At 45.6% G+C, this 21,046-nt stretch overlaps 2 protein-coding genes across 2 annotated transcripts in view; both read right to left on the minus strand.

The window, feature by feature from the left end:
- Positions 1-21,046, minus strand: part of LOC115466338 (butyrophilin subfamily 1 member A1-like) — a 1,244,786-nt gene that overhangs the window by 582,653 nt on the left and 641,087 nt on the right. The window lies entirely within an intron of this gene.
- LOC115466339 (butyrophilin subfamily 1 member A1-like) overlaps positions 1-21,046 on the minus strand; it is a 384,019-nt gene that overhangs the window by 72,716 nt on the left and 290,257 nt on the right. Inside the window, exons 11-13 of the mRNA XM_030197519.1 lie at positions 20,638-20,658; positions 12,842-12,862; positions 11,076-11,096 (exon numbers count right to left, since the gene is read on the minus strand). Of these exons, the coding sequence (XP_030053379.1) occupies positions 11,076-11,096; positions 12,842-12,862; positions 20,638-20,658 (63 nt within the window). The remainder of the gene's footprint in view (positions 1-11,075; positions 11,097-12,841; positions 12,863-20,637; positions 20,659-21,046) is intronic.

Below are 21,046 nucleotides of genomic sequence, written 5' to 3' on the forward strand. Positions count from 1 at the left end.
GTGTCCTTCATGCGTATTAAATGCAGTCTTCCATTCGTCCCCCTGCCGGATACGGACCAAGTTGTAGGCCCCACGGAGATCCAACTTGGTGAAGATCTGGGCCCCCTGCAGCCAATCAAACAACTCTGGAATAAGGGGCAGAGGGTATCGATCTTTCACAGTGATGGCATTTAGGCCCCAGTAGTCAATACAGGGCCTCAAAGAGCCATCTTTCTTGGTCACGAAAAAAAATCCTGCCCCGGCAGGGGACGTGGAGGGACGGATGAACCCTTTCTGGAGATTCTCCCGGATATAAGCTTGCATGACCTTCGATTCCTCCCGGGACAGTGTATAGAGACGGCCCCGTGGTGGCATCTTGTCAGCCATCAAATTAATAGCACAATCAAAAGACCGATGAGGCAGTAGTACATCCGCTTCCACGGGACTAAACACATCAGCGAACTCCCGGTACTCCTCTGGCAGAGCAGCTTGACAGGCTGACACAGCTCTAGGGGTGGCTACTACCGCGGGACAGCTGGATTCCCGGCCCTTCAAACAGGCCTCAGTGCAGGCGCTACCCCAGGCCTGTATTTTCCCTAAAGTCCAGTCTATTACAGGGGTGTGGCGCCGTAACCAGGGCAGGCCCAGTACCACAGGATGAATGGTGCGGGGTAAGATTAGAAATTGAGCCTCCTCACGGTGATCCTCCCCCACCTGAAGTCCCAAAAATGGAGTCACCTCCGTGATAGGCTGGGGTAACGCTGTACCCTGGATGGATGTCACTTGCAGAGCAGGTCGGTAAGGCAGTGTGGGCCATCTCATCTGCCGCAAGAGTTCCTGACAGATGAAGTTCCCCCCGGCCCCGGAATCCAAGAGGGCATGGGTGTGAACCATCGTCTCCTGCCACCGCAGAGTCACCGGGAGAGTTATCAGATGGTCGGGTAGGGGAGTAGAGTGCCCCAAGACCCCTCCCCTCAGGGCGCCTTGGGAGTTGCGTTTCCCGGCCGTGCGGGGCAAGTGCGAATGAAATGACCAGCCTCGCCGCAATACAGGCAAAGACCGCCCCAAAGACGTTGAGTCCTTTCAGACGGAGTCAGTCGCTGGCGGCCGATAACCATAGGTTCTTCAGAGGTCTCCCTGGGTTCTCTGGAGCCACGTCGGGGGGACGGTCCCCGACTAGACCGGGACCCACCCCCGGGTCCCTTCCGCCGGTCCGCTCGGGCTCTAGCCCTTTCCTGAAAACGGGTATCTACCCGGACACAGAGCGAGATCAAGGCATCCAATTGCCCCGGGACCTCCCGGCCAGCCAGCTCGTCCTTGATTCGGTCCTGAAGTCCCTCCAGGAAGATTGCAGATAGGGACTCCTGATTCCAGCGCAACTCAGTTGCCAAAGTCCGAAACCGACTAGCATAGTCTGCCACGGTCCCTTCGCCCTGTTGAATCCACAGCAGCTCGCACGCGGCGGAAGACGGCCTTCCTGGAAGATCAAACACCATGCAGAAGCGGCGTTGGAACTCCGCATAGTTGTCCAAGAGCGGATCCTGCTGTTCACATAACGGGTTGTGTACACAAACCAGGACTCTTAGCCACCAACTTCAAGAAAGTGCTAGCAAAACAGTTCACACCAGTATAATGTGGCAGATCTATAATTTATGTGTATAGAGTACCCTCAGATATAAACCACTGTAACTGCAGTCAATAATGCTGCTAAAAAGTGGCATAGCACTTCTTTCATTGGGTAACTCTAACAATTTTTTGGGGAGAGCAACATATGCTCATTTTTTTATGCGTCCCAATCACCACAGTGCTATAAAATCACTTGTAACTTTTAAAATAGTATATACTAGGTGAAAACTGTGCACTTATCTTTTGAGTTCTTGCCTCCCAGGCAGAACTATCTTGCCTTGCTGAAACATTTATCAGTTGCCTTTCCCTGGAACTGCCCGACTCCGCGGGGTTTCAATCACTTTCCTCAGGGACAAGGGTTAAGGCTGCATAGATGTTATCTTCCTCCTTCTTTGTTGCTTCTTTTCTTTATTCAAGCAATCCACAAAACAAGGCCTTGACTGCAGTTATAGTGGTTTATATCTGAGGGTACTCTATACACATAAATTATAGATCTGCCACATTATACTGGTGTGAACTGTTTTGCTAGCACTTTCTTGAAGTTGGTGGCTAAGAGTCCTGGTTTGTGTACACAAGTTGTTGAATGTTACCAGAGACATTGATATTGTGAATTCGTTCACATAACGGGGACACCCAGGCTAGGGCTCGTCCCGTAAGCAAGGAAATAACATAGGCCACTTTTATCTGGTCTGATGCAAAAGCCTCTGGTTGCATCTTGAAGTATAAGTTGCACTGGTTGAGGAAACCCCAGCAGCTTCCGGGAACACCATCAAACCGTATAGGCTCAGGGAACCGAGGTCCCGGGAAGGACCCTCCTGGACGGGGAGCCGCTGCGGCAACCTGGTGGACCGCAGCGGCCTGGTTCTGTACCTGGACCGAGGATAACTGAGAGCATACGTTCTGTAGGGCCCCCGACAGGGCGTTCAACTGCTCCTGCTGCTGCTGGAGAACTTTAGCCAGGTCCCGTAGATCGGGTTGTGTAGGCGAGCTCATGGCTTCAGGTTCCTGTCTTGTTTGCAAGGACGGTGAGCCCTTAGGTCCCGTAAGGCCCCGAGAGACCTTAAAGAACAGCCGTGCAACCCCAAGTCTTCACCCGCGGCGACCGCCGTTCACCAAGGGTTGAGCCCCCAGCTGCAGGCGGTTAACGGGACTTCAGGAACCGCAGGGTGCCGAGCTGACCCGGACAGGGACCAGGAGAGCAGAGGGCAGATGGAGAATGAGAACATCCAATAACAGGCAAAGTTCAGGGCAGGCAGCAGACAACGAAGTCAAGATCCGGCAAGAGGTTGAGGCAGGCAGCTAGCAGGGAAAACCAGGAACAGTCCAAAGGTCAAAACCAGAAGAACAAGGAACACACAGGAACAAATGGAAACGGGCCTCGGGAACAGAACCTAAAGCAAAGTTCCAAATCAGTTCCCTTCCTTTAAACTGTTCGGCATCAGCCGCCCCGCCCCCGCAGGTATAGCCGACCAACCCGAACCTGGTTATTGACAGAGCCCTTCTGATTGGCTCTGTCTGCCCAATCCAGCACCTCAGAGGCAGAGCTCCGGACCCCCGTGCCCGGGAGAGACGAAGATGCCGGCCATCGCGCCTCGGCACCACCTCCTCCCACAGCGCAAACACTGCCCCCACAGCCGGCGACCGAGAGACTGGCGGCCACAATCGCCGGCCTCTGGTCTCGGCCCCGGATTGGGCGGCCATCACCGCGGCGGGCCCCGGCTCCCCGCCGCGGCCTCCGGATCGCCGACCCTCGCCGAGTTGGACACCTGCTCCCGCCCCCCGCGGCAGAGGAGCCGGAGGGAGCAACGGATGCGACAAGAGGACAATTGCTAAAAACATGAGGAAAATTTTGGCCTCGCTGGACTGGGTGGAGAGACATGGAACGCCTTCTCTGCTCATAAGTTTTGATGCAGAGAAGGCGTTCGATAGAGTAAGTTGGGAATTTTTGTTTGCTACCTTAAAAGCTTATGGTTTCGCGGGGTCCTGGGTTTGGGCTGTGAGGGCATTGTATAAAGAACCAAAAGAAGTGATTTGGGTTAATGGGACCGTTTCGGAAGCTATTACATTGCAAAGGTTGCCCGCTATCCCCATTGCTATTTGTGCTCAGCATGGATCCTTTGATCAGGGAGATTATGATGAACCCGGAGATCAATGGAGTTAAAATGAGAAATCAAGAATTTAAGATATCGGCTTTCGCTTACGATCTATTGGTACACTTGACCAGGCCCGGGGATTCCCTGCCTGTGTTGATGGAGAGTTTTGCTGAATATGGGGATTTCTCCGGGTTTAAATTAAATCTGGACAAATCGATGGCATTTGCCAATCAGTAGTTTGATACGAAGGCACTGGGAGGGTAACTTTCCTTTGAAATGGGCTTCCCGCCACTTCAAATACTTAGGCATTAAACTTCCCTACAAAATGTTCTTGATACATGATCTAAATGTTGGCCACCTTCTAGAACAAACGGGGCGGTCTCTATTGAATTGGTCATTGTTGCCGATTTCGTTGCACGGGCGCATTCAATTATTTGGCATGATTTTGTTTCCTAGGCGAGCTGTATAAAATGGTATCCCGCTTTTGTTGGCAGGGGAAAAAACCTCGAACCCCATTTAAATATTTGATTGAATCTTGGAGGCAAGGAGGGTTAGGAGTACCAGATATGCAGAGCTACAATTGGGCATGTCTCTTGCGTCATTTGGGAGACTGGGTGTTGGACAGTCAGTTATACACACCTAGGGCGTTGGAAAAAGCTTTATATGGTAACTGGAATATTCTGTCTCTGGTCCACTGCCCAGGGGCTCAGATCCCTGAGGAGCAAAGGCCCGGCTTCCTTTTGAAATCGATAAGGTTGACATGGAAATATTTGATTCCCTTACTGAAAGGGAATGAGCAACAATCAGATTTGCTACCATCAGTGGGTAATGTGGAGTTTGCCCCGGGGATGGATAATCAGAGTTTTAAACGATGGGCAAAGACTGGAATTAAATATGTTGGAGATCTTTTGGATGAGGAAGGGAAGTTTACACCATGGGAGATACTATTACGCTCAGGAAAGGTAGAGGGAAGGGACATGTTTGCATACAGACAGATACAACACTATGTCAATACTATGGACTTACAGGGTGAGAGATTCCCCCTTAGACAGAGACTACTTGATTTCTTTGAACCCATCCAGGACTGCGGAGTTTCAGTATCCGCCCTGAAAAGAGCATTGGACGATATACAAGTGCAGCCGGAGAAAGGGGAGTTGCAGAATAAGTGGACTCGAGATTTGGGTATTCCAGGGGCTTTGATTAATTTGAACCAACTAGTGAGACAGAGACCACCCGGATCGGTGAGCGCAGAGTTACGAGAGTGTAATTTTCACCTGCTGCACAGAGCTTACTTTATGCACGAAAGGCTTTTCAAAGCAGGGGGAAAAGACACTCCACTATGTAAAAAATGTAAGACAGACATTAACTCTTTTGTGCATGCCTTTTGGAACTGTATCCTGATCTAACAATTTTGGGTGGGTATAGTTGGATATTTAGAGCGCTTGGGAGGTAGACCCATTAAAATGTCCCCAACGGGATTGTTATTAGACCAATATGAAGACTTTGGGCCGCAAAATAAGTATTTTAAAAGCTTAATCCGGAAGGCCGGAATGTTGGGTAAGAGAGTCATCTTGGGGGGGACTAGCGACTTGGCCCCCTCTTATTGGCACTGGAGGAATAGGCTACATAACTTTATGCTATTAGAAGCACAATATACCAGACTAACTTTCAAACGAAAACAACATTTTTTATTGGTTTGGGACCCATATATCCAATCTCTGTCCCATAGAGCCAGAAGCTTAGTGTTGAATGCTTTCTCTTAACAAGGATCTAGACAATCGGAACTGGAGTGCGGAAGCATGGAAAGGAGAGGAGATCAGGAAGTTCTGGAATGGGGGGGGGGGGGGACACAGAGCTGAAGGGACAAAGGGTAATTAGGGGGGAGGGGAGGTCACTACTCTAAGTGGTAAGGTACGAATAGGAATGAGAAGTGGGGTGGGTAGGGTGGGGGAGGGAGTTTTGGGGGGGGAAGGATCGTTGTCCTAGTTCATAGATGAGTTCTAAGATTTATGTTAATATTGTTTAAGATCTGTTACTGTGAGAGTTAGGGTGTGGATGTAACACCTAAATTTGAGCATCACTGTTGTGTACTCCCCCTAGCGTTGATGGGGTGAGGAAGAGGGGAAAAACAGTTAAAGTTGGAAGACCAAACATAATAGGATATCCAGGGTGGGAACCATTAGGAGGGCTACACTATGCAACATACTTGTGGCGTTGAAGGAGTTTGGGTTGCCTTAGTTTTCTATGAATAAAATTGTTGCAATATAGCATTAAGGGGGGGGGAACGGAGTGGGGGAAAAGAATAACTGAGATATGTGATCCAGTGGCGTAGCCACAGGTGGGCCTAGGTGGGCCAGGGCCCACCTACTTAGGGCTCAGGCCCACTCAACAGTAGCACACTTTTAGTGGTAGCTGGTGGGGATCCCAAGCTCTGCCAGCTGAGGACTTCCCCCTGATGGTAACTAAAACGCTACTCTCTACGATACCGACATCTGCACATGCTCAGTTTTCAGCGCATGCCTGCTACAGACTGCCAAGGTGGAAAGAAGTGTTTTCCCGCCAACTGAGATATTTTTTTTTGGGGGGGGGGGGGGTTTGAGGTACATCACTTGGTGCCCACCCACCTCTTGCCTAGGCCCACCCAAAATCTGTTGTCTGGCTAAGCCCCTGATGTGATCACTGGGGAGATCTTTAGAAGGTTTTAAGTGACCCCTCCATTGCAGGTGATGACACAAATATGATGTGGAGCCTCCCAGGCCCGTGACCCACGGGGTCATCAGAGTCCAGACCCTGTGGGATAGGGAGGGGGAGATTTTTTTTTTTTTTATTGTTTTTGAAGGGAGGGAGAGCTGATATGGCACAACTGCAGTACTATGTGTTCAGTAGACCTTTAATATGGTAATGATATTCACAAATTTATATGGTTGAGTTCCATAAAAAGTTCAAGATTAAAACTAGATGGGGGGTGGGGGGAAGGAGGACAAGCAAAAATTTGATGACTGTATGTAAGGTTATATTTTTGCTATGTTCCTGCCTTGAGAAATGTACAATGATATGGGCACTGTTGTATTGGGGAGAATTTGTGCTTTTGGGTTTGTCATCAATAAAAACCGTTGAACTCTAAAATACTGCCATGATAAAAGATTCTTTTTATACCTTCTGTGTTAAAAGAAAATCCACTTATTATTAAATTTGTAAGATTAGGAAAAGAGAGAAATATATATCAATATAGAATCTTATATTAGCTTTCCTTTTGAAATGCCATTAGATGTATTATGTAGACAATATGTAGACAAAATTTATATTAATATCCATCATGATGTAGTTACAGACAAATGTTTATACGGCATCGATCGCAGTGGGAGAGAGATCTTCAATAAACGACACCATGGCGCTTGGATCTGTGAAATCCTTAGTGCGGTTGTTGATGGTGACACGCATACATGCTGGATATAATAGACCAAATCGTGCATTTAGTTCTTTAAGTTTGAGGCGAAATTCCAAAAATTATTTACGAATTTTCACCGTGTTCTTGTAAAGTTCTGGTAAGAATTGAATTGTTGATCCATCTCTTTTAATCGGAGCTTGTATCCAAGCGCACTGCATGATAGTAACCACGTGTTTATTTCAGAGCACTCTCATAACGATAGGCCTGGGATATTTGTTTTGTGTTATAGGCCTTGATGGAACCTGATGAGCTCTTTCTGTTTCAAAACATCATTCAAATTGTAAATCCAAACGCGAAGGTATGAAGGATTCCAAATTTAATATTTTTACCTTCAGCCACTTCTGGTATTCCCAACATTCTGATGTTATTTCTTCTGGCACAATTATTTATATCTTCAATCTCTCTTTCAAGGATCCCAATCTGTTTGTATTGTCTTTGTAATTGTTTGATATTATTGTCTGCAGCATCTTGTTTATTTTCCAAGATTTCAATATGAGATCTGAATTGAGATTAATTCAGATTTTATTGAAGATATGTCTGCTTTTATCTTCTGTAAGTCTTCTTTATTTTCTAGTAGCATTTGCTTTAAGGAGCAAATTTCTTCTAGTAGTGTTTCAGAGGCCTCACCTTCTGTTTTGTTGAATTGATCTTTTTTTGGTGATGATGACTCTGTTCTGTGTCTTTTCCCTGTCTTGTTCGCCGACATAATACAAGCTATTCTTGATCCACTTCAATATGGCTTTCACCCCCTTCATTCAACTGAAACAGCGCTTGCTAAAGTTTCCAATGATCTGTTCTTGGCCAGATCCAAAGGTCTCTATTCTATCCTCATCCTTCTCAATCTATCTGTTGCTTTTGACACTGTTGATCACAGCCTACTCCTTGATACGCTGTTCTCACTTGGATTTCAGGGCTCTGTTCTTTCCTGGTTTTCTTCTTATCTCTCCCAGCGTACCTTTAGTGTATACTTCTATCCCACTGTCAGTTGGTGTACCTCAGGGATCTGTCCTGGGACCTCTTCTTTTCTCCATCTATACTTCTTTCCTTGGTACTCTGATCTCATCCCATGGTTTTCAGTATCATCTTTACGCTGATGACTCCCAGATCTACCTCTCCACACCAGAAATCTCAGCCGAAATCCAGGCCAAAGTATCAGCCTGCCTGTCTGACATTGCTGCCTGGATGTCTCAGCGCCATCTGAAACTAAACATGACCAAGACTGAGCTTCTCATCTTTCCCGCTAAACCAACCTCTCCTCCCATTCTCTATTTCTGTGGATAACACTCTCATCCTTCCTGTCTCATCAGCTCGTAAGCTTGGGGTCATCTTCGACTCCTCCCTCTCCTTCTCCACATATTCAACAGACTGCTAAAACCTGTCATTTCTTTCTCTATAATATCAGCAAAATTCGCCCTTTCCTTTCTGAGCACACTACCAGAACCCTCATCCACACTCTTATCACCTCTCGCTTAGACTATTGTAACTTGCTTCTCACAGGTGTCCCACTTAGCCATCTCTCTCCTCTTCAATCTGTTCAAAATTCTGCTGCACGACTAATATTCCGCCAGTGTCGCTATGCTCATATTAGCCCTCTCCTCAAGTCACTTCACTGGCTTCCTATTCGTTTCCGCATACAGTTCAAACTCCTCTAATTGACCTACAGTGGGGGAAATAAGTATTTGATCCCTTGCTGATTTTGTAAGTTTGCCCACTGACAAAGACATGAGCAGCCCATAATTGAAGGGTAGGTTATTGGTAACAGTGAGAGATAGCACATCACAAATTAAATCCGGAAAATCACATTGTGGAAAGTATATGAATTTATTTGCATTCTGCAGAGGGAAATAAGTATTTAATCCCTCTGGCAAACAAGACCTAATACTTGGTGGCAAAACCCTTGTTGGCAAGCACAGCGGTCAGACGTCTTCTGTAGTTGATGATGAGGTTTGCACACATGTCAGGAGGAATTTTGGTCCACTCCTCTTTGCAGATCATCTCTAAATCATTAAGAGTTCTGGGCTGTCGCTTGGCAACTCGCAGCTTCAGCTCCCTCCATAAGTTTTCAATGGGATTAAGGTCTGGTGACTGGCTAGGCCACTCCATGACCCTAATGTGCTTCTTCCTGAGCCACTCCTTTGTTGCCTTGGCTGTATGTTTTGGGTCATTGTCGTGCTGGAAGACCCAGCCACGACCCATTTTTAAGGCCCTGGCGGAGGGAAGGAGGTTGTCACTCAGAATTGTACGGTACATGGCCCCATCCATTCTCCCATTGATGCGGTGAAGTAGTCCTGTGCCCTTAGCAGAGAAACACCCCCAAAACATAACATTTCCACCTCCGTGCTTGACAGTGGGGACGGTGTTCTTTGGGTCATAGGCAGCATTTCTCTTCCTCCAAACACGGCGAGTTGAGTTCATGCCAAAGAGCTCAATTTTTGTCTCATCTGACCACAGCACCTTCTCCCAATCACTCTCGGCATCATCCAGGTGTTCACTGGCAAACTTCAGACGGGCCGTCACATGTGCCTTCCGGAGCAGGGGGACCTTGCGGGCACTGCAGGATTGCAATCCGTTATGTCGTAATGTGTTACCAATGGTTTTCGTGGTGACAGTGGTCCCAGCTGCCTTGAGATCATTGACAAGTTCCCCCTTGTAGTTGTAGGCTGATTTCTAACCTTCCTCATGATCAAGGATACCCCACGAGGTGAGATTTTGCGTGGAGCCCCAGATCTTTGTCGATTGACAGTCATTTTGTACTTCTTCCATTTTCTTACTATGGCACCAACAGTTGTCTCCTTCTCGCCCAGCGTCTTACTGATGGTTTTGTAGCCCATTCCAGCCTTGTGCAGGTGTATGATCTTGTCCCTGACATCCTTAGACAGCTCCTTGCTCTTGGCCATTTTGTAGAGGTTAGAGTCTGACTGATTCACTGAGTCTGTGGACAGGTGTCTTTCATACAGGTGACCATTGCCGACAGCTGTCTGTCATGCAGGTAACGAGTTGATTTGGAGCATCTACCTGGTCTGTAGGGGCCAGATCTCTTACTGGTTGGTGGGGGATCAAATACTTATTTCCCTCTGCAGAATGCAAATAAATTCATATACTTTCCACAATGTGATTTTCCGGATTTAATTTGTGATGTGCTATCTCTCACTGTTACCAATAACCTACCCTTCAATTATGGGCTGCTCATGTCTTTGTCAGTGGGCAAACTTACAAAATCAGCAAGGGATCAAATACTTATTTCCCCCACTGTATAAGTGCATTCACTCTGCAGCTCCTCAGTACCTCTCCACTCTCATCTCTCCCTACATTCCTCCCCGGGAGCTCCGTTCACTGGGTAAATCTCTCTTATCTGCACCCTTCTCCTCCACTGCTAACTCCAGACTCCGTTCCTTTTATCTTGCTGCACCATATGCCTGGAATAGACTTCCTGAGCCGGTACGTCAAGCTCCATCTCTGGCCGTCTTCAAATCTAAGCTAAAAGCCCACCTTTTTGATGTTGCTTTTAACTCCTAACCCTTATTCACTTGTTCAGAACCCTTATTTTACCATCCTCACTTTAATATTCCCTTATCTCTTGTTTGTCCTGTTTGTCTGTCCTAATTAGATTGTAAGCTATGTCGAGCAGGGACTGTCTCTTCATGTTCAAGTGTACAGCGCTGTGTACGTCTAGTAGCGCTTTAGAAATGATAAATAGTAGCAAGTTAGCACTTTCTGAATTTGATGTTAAAAATGAGGATTATGATGCAATGTTGCTGGATGCTTGGTTATATTCAGTTAATCAGCAGGAGCTCAGTTACCAAGCTGTAATCATTCTTTCTGCTCAGCAGCGCCCCCCCCCCCCCCCCCCCCAATTATTTATATTCCTAATGAATGACTTAGGAGCTGGAATATTGTCAGCCACAGTAAATGAATATAAAATTACTCACCAACATCTGCAGAAAGCTTGCCTACAGGAAAACAAAACAGAGAACAGTCAGTACACTCAAAAAAAGCCATTGGGCCTGATATTCAAAGGATGTGATCTTGAAACTGAGAGGTATGCTCCTAAACTGGCCTCTCTGAAAATTTACTAGGGTTGAGTTCTTAAATTAATGCTCAAAATGTTACTTAGCTGTATGCTTACTAAAGGACATTAGGATTTGGAGTTAACACAGATTTTATTGGGTGTTAGCTGCAAGTCTAATGCGTTTCTTTTTAAGGACATGTTTTATACAGGTCATGCACTAATGTAGTCATTAGCACGTGGTAACTGCTAGGATTTAACACAGGAACACAAACCAATTCATACATAGGAAGTGATAAATGATCAATCCTTATCAGAACTATATATTGTGCCTGAAAAATCGACATTGATTAAAGACACGCTTAGCGTAATTCTAGAAAGAGTATGCACAACTTCACTGAACCACAAGCAAACCAGTAATGATAATTGGGAGTTAACAATTATCAGCAGTAATTGGCAATAATTAGGATTTAGGCTCATATCTAATTCTATAAAGGACTGCGCCTAAACCCTATCATGCATAAAACTTTGGGGGCATAGTTAGGGGCTTCTTGGATTTTTGCGTGTTGATAGAAAATCATGCATAAGTGCGCCTATAGGCTCCAGTATTTAGGCCTGCTAAGCGCGAATCTATAAAGAGACAAATCTATAAAGGAAACATATTCATTATAGAATTGCGCTAAGTGCATCACTTTTTTAGTGCTGCTTTTTAGGCACTACTTATAGAATTTACTCCTTAGCACATTACCTAGATCATACTAACAAGATAATGTTTCAAAGCCCACACATTGCCTTCTCCCAGAAAAATTCCTTACTGCAAGCTCTAACAGGTATATTACCACATGCAATTGCCTCTATAGAATCCCCGCTTAGTGCACTGTATCCCAGTGCCTTTTCTTGAATCTATTCCATAGCGTCCAGTGAAGCTGTTCGCCGATGGGTGTGTCTAAAGAAGATTCACCCCGGCTCTTCTAACTAACAGGACAAATTCTATGTAGAATTTGACAACAACCATACCAATCCCATTGCTGACTGGTTTTTCTAAAGACAAGATAATCCATTGGTTGTCAGTCTGCGAGTGACTGGGGAAAATAAATTGAATTTAATGTCATTATGACTGAAAGAGTTCAGACCTTAGTTATTTATTGAAAGATTATAACATCATATTTTGATCCAATGCTTTCTGTGTTTCTCCTTTCTATTCTTCTATACAACATCTTATTTCTAACCATTGGCCAGGTTAATTAGGAAACATTGTATTTTAGCTTATATATATTTCATTTGCCTGTTTGATGATAGCAACAAGATATTGAAGAGATTATAACTATGTCTGGCTGAGGTGAAGGATTGGTTGGAGTTGAGTAAATTGAAATGGAATAAACTACTTGTTCAGGCTTAGGTAATATTATGTAAGATATTGTAATGAGATGATTGATGAGACAAACAGAAGAAATATCATGGGTAACTTCTGTTAAAGTTTTAGGGGTAATCATAGAAAAGGATACACTACATCAACCGGCTCACCTTTATCCACATGTTTATTTATGCCTTCAAAGAAATGAAGCAAATTGCTGAGCCAAGACTTCCCTTCGCTGAACCCATGCAGACTCTGTCCCATTGAACCATAATGGGCAAGACTTATGAAGTGTTATTATTTCAGCCACAGAAAATACATAGAAAACTACTTACTCTTATCTGCAGTCAGCATTTCTACAAGAGATCAAAAGTAGGAAGAATCAGTGATACAGCATTACTGGCACTAGAACATATATGAAAACAGCGACATAATGTCAATATGGGAGGCCTATAAGGCTTTACTCAGAGGTTACTAAGGGGACCTTTTACTAAGGTGAACCTAAAAGTGGCCTGCACTGGTGTAGGTGCGTGTTTGGACACGTGCTGGCCGATTTCCTCAGCACAACTGGAAAAAAATGCATTTTATTGTGCTGGAAAAAGGATGTACTGTAAAATTAAAACCAGTTGTGTCCATTTTTGGCCTGAGACCTTACCACCACCCATTGACTTATCGGTAAGGTCTCACGCGCTAACCGAGTGGTAAGCGTTCAACATGGGTCAAATGCCGATTACCGCCTGGCAAGTGCCATACAGTAGAAAATAGAAAATATTTTCTACAGAGTGTTTTGGGCGCGTGCCAAAAATGGAATTACCGCCCGGGGCAAATCTGAAATAATGCCCCTGAATAACAGTACCACTCTTATTGATAGGTACGGCAAATTTTCATTGGCCTCCCTGATGTTATGATCCTACTGGGCAGGCAGGGTAGTGACTGGGTCTCGCCGGTGATTGGCCATGTCAGGGATTGGGCTGACGTCTGAGGCAGCTGACGTCAGATGCCAGACCCTATTTAAACATACCTCTGCCTGCATAGGACGCTCTAGCATTATCTCCTTCAACTGTGAGCTTTCTTTGTTTCCACTTAGTCTGTGCCAGTGGCACAAGGTGAATTCTCTGTTGTTTGGTTGCCATTATTCCCTTTTGCCTGTGTATGTTCTGTGTGTCTGTAGCTGCCAGCTTCTTTTCTGATTATTTATCTGCTGTGCATCTGTGTTCTGCTTCTTGGTGTCCGTTGCTTCACTGTCAGCCTTATTTTTGAAAGAGAAAGACGCCCATATTTCGACCCAAATCGGGAGATGGGTGCCTTTCTCCCGTGGGCGCCCAAATCGGTATAATTGAAAGCCGATTTTGGGCGTCTCCAACTGCAATCTGTCGCGGGAACGGACAAAGTAGACGGGGTGTGTCGGAGGTGTGTTGAAGGCGGGACTGGGGCGTGTTTATCAGCTGAGGAGAGATGGGCACCCTCGGCCAATAATCGAAAAAAGCAGGGCGTCAGAAGCGAGAATTTGGGCCGCTTTTTGTGGACCCTTTTTTCTCATGAACAAGTACCCAAAAAGTGCCCGAACTGCCCAGATGACCACCGGAGGGAATCGGGGATGACCTCCCCTGACTTCCCCAGTGGTGATTAACCACCTCCCACCCGGAAAAAAACAACTTTACAAACTTTTTTTTTTAAGAGTATATCCTTCACCACATCTCTGTCCCTGCACAGCAGTTGAAGACATCCAAAATGCTCCCAACACCCTCTTCATTTATTTATTTGGATTGTGGATCATAAGTAGCAGCAGTGGGCTTTGAACCAGCTACTTCTGGATTGTTAGACCACTGCTCTAACCACTAGGCCAGTCTGTCACTCCTCTGCTCCATTCCACTTACTTGAAATTTGGCCATCACTGTGGGGGGGGGGGGGGGGCAGTATGTAGGTCCCTGGGCGGGGGAGGTATGTGTGTGTCAGCAGAGGCATAAGGAAGGCATGGATGTCCTGCTTTCAAACATTTTGGACATCCTGAACTGCTCCCCCTACAGGAACAGCCAAATTTCAAGGCAGTGGAGTGGAGGCGTGGTTACAGCACTGATCTGGCAATCCAGCAGTGGCTGATTCAAATCCCACTGCTGCCACTTGTGATCCACAATCCAAATAAATAAAGAGGGTGTTGGAAGCTTTTTGGACATTCTCAACTGCTGTTGCAGCGAAGGATGTCTTCAACTGCTGTCGCAGGGATGGAGGCATAGCAAAGGACATACTCTAAAAAAAAAAAAAAAGTTTGAAACATTGTTTTTTTGGGGGTGGGAGGTGGTTAATCACCACTGGGGAAGTCAGGGGACGTCATCCCCGATTCCCTCCGGTGGTCATCTGGGCAGTTCGGGCACCCTCCTTAGGAAGGAAATCGTGTGCAAATGAGCTAACAGCGAGCAGCTCATTTGCATTCAATTTCCTTCATGCATGCCCGTTCTTTTCCAGATTAGTAAGGGAATGGCTTTTTCCATTCAGTTAGTGGGACCACTGCACTACGAATCCTGGCCCCTCCCACGACCAAATGCCTTGGAGTTATTCGTTTTTGAGCTGGGCGTCTTCAGTTTCCATTATCGCTGAAAAACGATTCCGCCCAGCTCAAATCTGCCCAGCACCAACCGTATTATCGAAACAAAGATGGATGCCCATCTTTTTCGAAAATACGGTCTGTCCTGCCCCTTCACGTATCCGTCCTCAGAGATAGACGCTCATGGAGATGGGCGTTCGCGTTCGATTATGCTCCTCTTGTGTGTCATGTCTTTCCCTTCCTTGCTGTGTGTGCTTGCTGAGTCTGTGGTAAAAGCTTACTTTATTTCTGCCTCCGTAGCAGTCTGGAGTGGAGAAGTAGTCTAGTGGTTAGTGCAGTGGACTTTGATCCTGGGGAATTGAGTTTGATTCCCACTACAGCTCCTTGTGACTCTGGGCAAATCACTTAACCCTCCATTGCCTCTGGTAGAAAATAAGCACCTGAATATACTGTCCAGCTTATTTTCTAAAGAGAAAGACGCCCATATTTCAACCCAAATCGGGAGATGGGCATCTTTCTCCCGTGGGTGAACAAATCGGTATAATCGAAAGCCGATTTTGGTCATCTTCAACTGCACTCCTTCGCAGGAACGAACAAAGTGGATGGAGGCGTGGTGAATGAGGGACTGGGGTGTGGTTATCGGCCGAGGAGAGATGGGCATCTTTACCTGATAATTGAAACAAGAAAGGTGTTTTGGACGAGAATTTGGTCCGCTTTATTTGGACCCTTTTTTTCAGGTCCAAGTCCCAAAAAAGTGCCCCAACTGACCAGATGACCACCAGAGGGAATCAGGGATCACCTCCCCTGACTCCCCCAGTGGTCACTAACCCCCTCCCACCAAAAGAAACCCACTTTACAAACTTTTTTGCCAGCCTGTATTGCAGCCTCAAATGCCATACCCACCTCCATGACAGCAGAATGTGTTCTATCCTCTGACAGCCTTTCCCTGGATCTGATGTGGCTCTCAGGTGAGTGTGACACCTTTTCTGTTATGCGCACTGCAGAGTCACATCAGCAATGCATTGTGGTGGGTGTAGGGTATTGGGCTCCGTGATTCCACTAGCTTGTGTTAAATGCTCACGATGTTGGTAGTTGGTAGGCTCTACTCCCATGGTGCTTTTCCCTCTGCTTACTGGGTCAGAGTGTGCCCTGTTTTGTTTCCGGTAGTCCATGAGGTAGTGGTCATTTTGGTAAGCCAGTTTTAGCTCCCTTTCATGTGTTACCCACGTTACTGAAAGTGGGCATTGTACAGCATTCTGCCAGCTCTGACCTACTGCTAATCTCAGTACCAGGGAGACTCTTTGCCAGTGGGGCACAACCTCTGATCTGCAGTTAACTGTGAGTAAACATGCTTATTCGAATAAAGGACGTTTTCGGAGACATTAGTCTTCAGGTGTCAACTGGTGTGCCAAGGTTCTACAGCAGCAACCAGTCCTAGAGGCCTGGAGCACTTTTAGTGGGTATTGCAGTGCACTTGAGGCAGGCGGACCCAGGCCCATCCCCCCTACCTGTAACACTTGTGCTGGTACATGGGAGGCCTCCAAAACCCACTGTACCCACATGTAGGTGCCCCCTTCACCCCTAAGAGCTATGATAGTGTTGTACATTTGTGGGTAGTGGGTTTTGGGGGAGGGGGTTGGGGGCTCAGCACCCGTGGTAAGGGAGCATGTGGGAGCTGTTTCAGAAGTCCACCACACTGACCTGTAGGGTGCCCAGTTGGTGTCCTGGCATGTCAGGGGGGCCAGTTTGCTACGAATCCTGGCCCCTCCCATGACCAAATGGCTCAGATTAGGACGTTTTTGAGCTGGCCGGTTTTAGTTTCCATTATTGCAAAAAAAAACCAAAAAAAAAAAACGCCCAGCTCAGAAACGAACAAATCCATGGCATTTGATCCGTACAAACCGTATTTTCGAAACAAAACAAAGACGTCCACTTTTTTCGAAAATACGGTCTGTCCCTCCTCTTCACATACCCGTTTTCGGACATAGATGCCCATGGAGATAGGCATTCGCGTTCGATTATGCCCCTCCACATAAACCACTTTGAATGTAGTTGCAAAAAAACACAGACAGGCAGTCTATCAAGTCCCATTTCCCCTTCCCTTTGGATTTCTCTATTAACCCTTTACCTACTGTATCTGTTGCTTGATTCTTGTGAGCACTGCTCCTTGTCTGAGCTGTATAACTAGAAGCAGTCTCTCTCTGTAGTCTGCTTAAATCCTTTACCTGCTGTATCTGTTGCTTGGTTATGAGCACTGCTCCTCATCTGAGCTGTATTAATAGACTCTCTCTGTATTCTGCCTTACCCTTACCTGCTGTTTGCGGATTGCTCCTTATCTAGCGCTTTCGATGACTTTTGTGTGGTTTCCCTTTTCCCTATTCTTGCTGTAGTTCTTGTTTGGATACTGTGTAGGTCACTCCTCCGTTTAGCTGTATGGCACTGCTTGGGTTGCCTCTCTGCTTGAGTTCCCTTATTCTGGTTATTGTCTGTATCTGTGTCTTTGGTCTGGTGAGCTTTCATTGGTGTCTGTGTGTGGCGCTGTGTGCACGGCCCGAGTGCCAGTCCCTTCCAGGACTACTGTCTGTTCTTTTCCCTTCCCTTCTGTGTGATTAGGTTCCAGTTCGGCCTTGTGGCCTATATGAGTGGTATATATCCCTTTCTGGTGGTGCTCGCTAGTCTCCCTGAGTGTGCTGGGCGTTGTCCTTGTTACTGTAGATCACAGTAACATAGTAGATGACGGCAGAGAAAAACCTGTACGGTCCATCTTGAGTCTGCCCCCTTCAATCTCATTAATTTAAAGTTGTAGATGTATACACTTATCTTGGATGCTGATTCAATAATTCCTCAGTCCATCAATATATTATAATTAAAGTCCCGAATACTCCTTTTAAATCCCGACAGGGGTTCCCTGTTTCACCATTCTTTGGCTGCTTCAGGGGAAAACAACTTCCATAGGACACATCCAAGACAACATCACCGTCCGCTCTCCAGATCTTTCAGAAAATGGCGGCTCATTTTGTGAATGCTCCAAGATAAGTGTACAACTTTAAATCTACAACTTTAAATTAATGTAGTTTCAGTCTTTCTTATTTCTGTGTTTTGGAGAGTTATTTTCTCTATATCTAGAGTGGAGTTTTTTTAGACTCATGATTGAAACAGGCCCTCCTTATAAATGAAGGTATATCTTCTAAAACGAGGTGTCTCTGTCTTGCACTGAGATCTTTTTTCTCCACTAATTTGTTAGTAAACTATACTAACTCTTCTCATGCAGAATAAAGTGGTGTAAAATATTTTTTTTCAGTATTAGGTGTTACAGTTCTACAGATTCCCTATTTTTTTCAGTGGTAATTGAAATCACCCATTATTATTGTGTTGTCCAGTTTGTTTGCATCCCTAATTTCCTTTAATATTTCTGCATCTGTCTGTTCATCCTGGCCAGGTGGACGGTAGTACACTCCTATCACTATCCTTTTCCCCTTTACACATGGAATTTCAATCCACAGTGATTCCAAGAAGTGTTTTGTTTCCTGCAGAATTTTCAATCTATTTGATTCAAGGTTCTCCTTAATATATAATGCTACCCCTCCACCAATTCGATCCACCCTATCAGTACAATATAATTTGTACCCCGGTATGAAAGTGTCCCACTGGTTATCCTCCTTCCACCAGGTCTCAGAGATGCCTTTTATATCTAATTTTTCATTTAGTGCAATATATTCTAACTCTCCCATCTTATTTCTTAGGCTTCTGGCATTCGCATATAGACATTTCAAACTATGTTTGTTGTTCCTATTTACATCATGCTCAGTACTTGACAGTATTAGTTTGCAATCTTTTGTCTGCTTTTTATTTTTATTTAAGGACACCTGCCAGCTTATAATCGAAAGACAAAAACGCCTATATTGCGACCCAAATCGGGAGATGGGCGTCTTTTTCCCGTGGGCGCCCAAATCGGTATAATGGAAAGCCGATTTTGGGCGTTTTCAACTGCACTCCGTCGCGGATGCGGACAAAGTTGATGGGGGCGTGTCAGAGGTGTGGTAAAGGCGGACCTGGGGCGTGGTTATCGGCTGAAGAGAGATGGGCGCCTTTCGCCGATAATGGAAAAAAAGTATGCGTTTGTAGCTAGAATTTAGGGCACTTTTCCTGGACCCTGTTTTTTCACGAATAAGGCCCCAAAAAGTGCCCTAAATGACCAGATTACCACCAGAGGGAATCGGGGATGACCTCCCCTGACTCCCCCAGTGGTCACTAACCCCCTCCCACCACAAAAAATGATGTTTCACAACTTTTTATTTTCACCCTCAAATGTCATACCCACCTACCTGGCAGCAGTATGCAGGTCCCTGGAGCAGTTGTTAGGGGGTGCAGTGACTTCAGGCAGGTGGACCCAGGCCCATCCCCCCCCTACCTGTTACAATTGTGCTGCTTAATGCTTAGTCGTCCAACCCCCCCCCCAAACCCACTGTACCACATGTAGGTGCCCCCCTTCACCCCTTAGGGCTATAGTAATGGTGTAATGTTGTGGGCAGTGGGTTTTGAGGGGGATTTGGGGGGCTCAACACACAAGGGAAGGGTGCTATGCACCTGGGAGCTCTTTTACCTTTTTTTTTTTTTTTGTAAAAGTGCCCCCTAGGCTGCCCGGTTGGTATCCTGGCATGTGAGGGGGACCAGTGCACTACGAATCCTGGCCCCTCCCACGAACAAATGCCTTGGGTTTATTCGTTTTTGAGCTGGGCGCTTTCATTTTCCGTTATCACTAAAAACCAAAAACGCCCAGCTCACAAACTGGCGAATAAAACATGGACGTCTATTTTTTTGCGAAAATACGGTTCGGTCCGCCCCTTCACGGACCCGTTCTCGGAGATAAACGCCCATGGAGATAGACGTTTTCGTTCAATTATGCCCCTCCTGATCTACTACGGTCTCTTTTGCAACCTCACTATCAGGATACCCTATCTTCCCTGTTTTGGTGATATCTTTATCCTTATCCTGAACCATGCGCTTTTGACTGACTGTCGGCCTTCCTCCCCGTTTCTAGTTTAAAAGCTGCTGGATGTACGCTATTCTATAAGGCTTGGCGCCTAACTCTCACAGCATGTTTCTGAATAGGGGGCTTAGCCAGGGGGCATGTTGGAGGCATTCCAAAAAGATGCAAACGGAATTACAGAACTTGCACAAAGCATATCTAAGTTGGGCGCTGACATTTACACTTGCTGAATTTCCGGTGCCATTTATTGAATTCTCTCCTATATGGATAATGGCCAGGAATATACAGGTATTTTTAAACACCAGAACCACCATTTAAAGGAAATACTAATTGTGATGTTTAAATATTGACCTGTTAGTTTCCATATATTGTCTCCTGTATCTCCTAATGATATTGGTACCTACATGCATCATGACAGCTGGTTTCTCTCTGGTATTTAATCAAATCTTAATTTAGTGTCTTTGAGGTCCACTGCTTTTGCTTTAGACAAGTTACCACATGATTCTCATATCTACCAGCCAGTTAGTTATTTATATTCCTAATGAATGACAGGAACTGGAATATTTTCAGCCATAGTAAATGAATATAAAATTGCTCACCAATATCTGCAGAAAGATTGCCTAAAGGAAAACAAAACATAGAAAAGTCAGTGCATCCAAAATAAGCCATTTCGCCTGATATTCAAATGATGTGTGCTTATAACTGAAAGGTATTAAACTGGCCTCTTTGAAAATTTACTATGGCTGTTCTTAAATTAATGCTCAAAATGTTACTTAGCTGTATGCTTACTAAATGACATTCGGATTTGGAGTTAACACAGATTTTAGTGGATTTTAGTGCAAATCTAATGCTTTTCTTTTTGAGGATATGTTTTATACAGGTCGTGCGCTAATGTAGTCATTACCACACAGTAACTGTTAGGATTTAACACAGGAGCACATAGCAATTTCTACATAGGCAGCTTTAAATGATCCATCCTCAACAGAACTATATATTGTGCATGAAAAA

This window comes from Microcaecilia unicolor, chromosome 3, assembly GCF_901765095.1.
Source record: "Microcaecilia unicolor chromosome 3, aMicUni1.1, whole genome shotgun sequence".
NCBI classification, from domain to species: domain Eukaryota; kingdom Metazoa; phylum Chordata; class Amphibia; order Gymnophiona; family Siphonopidae; genus Microcaecilia; species Microcaecilia unicolor.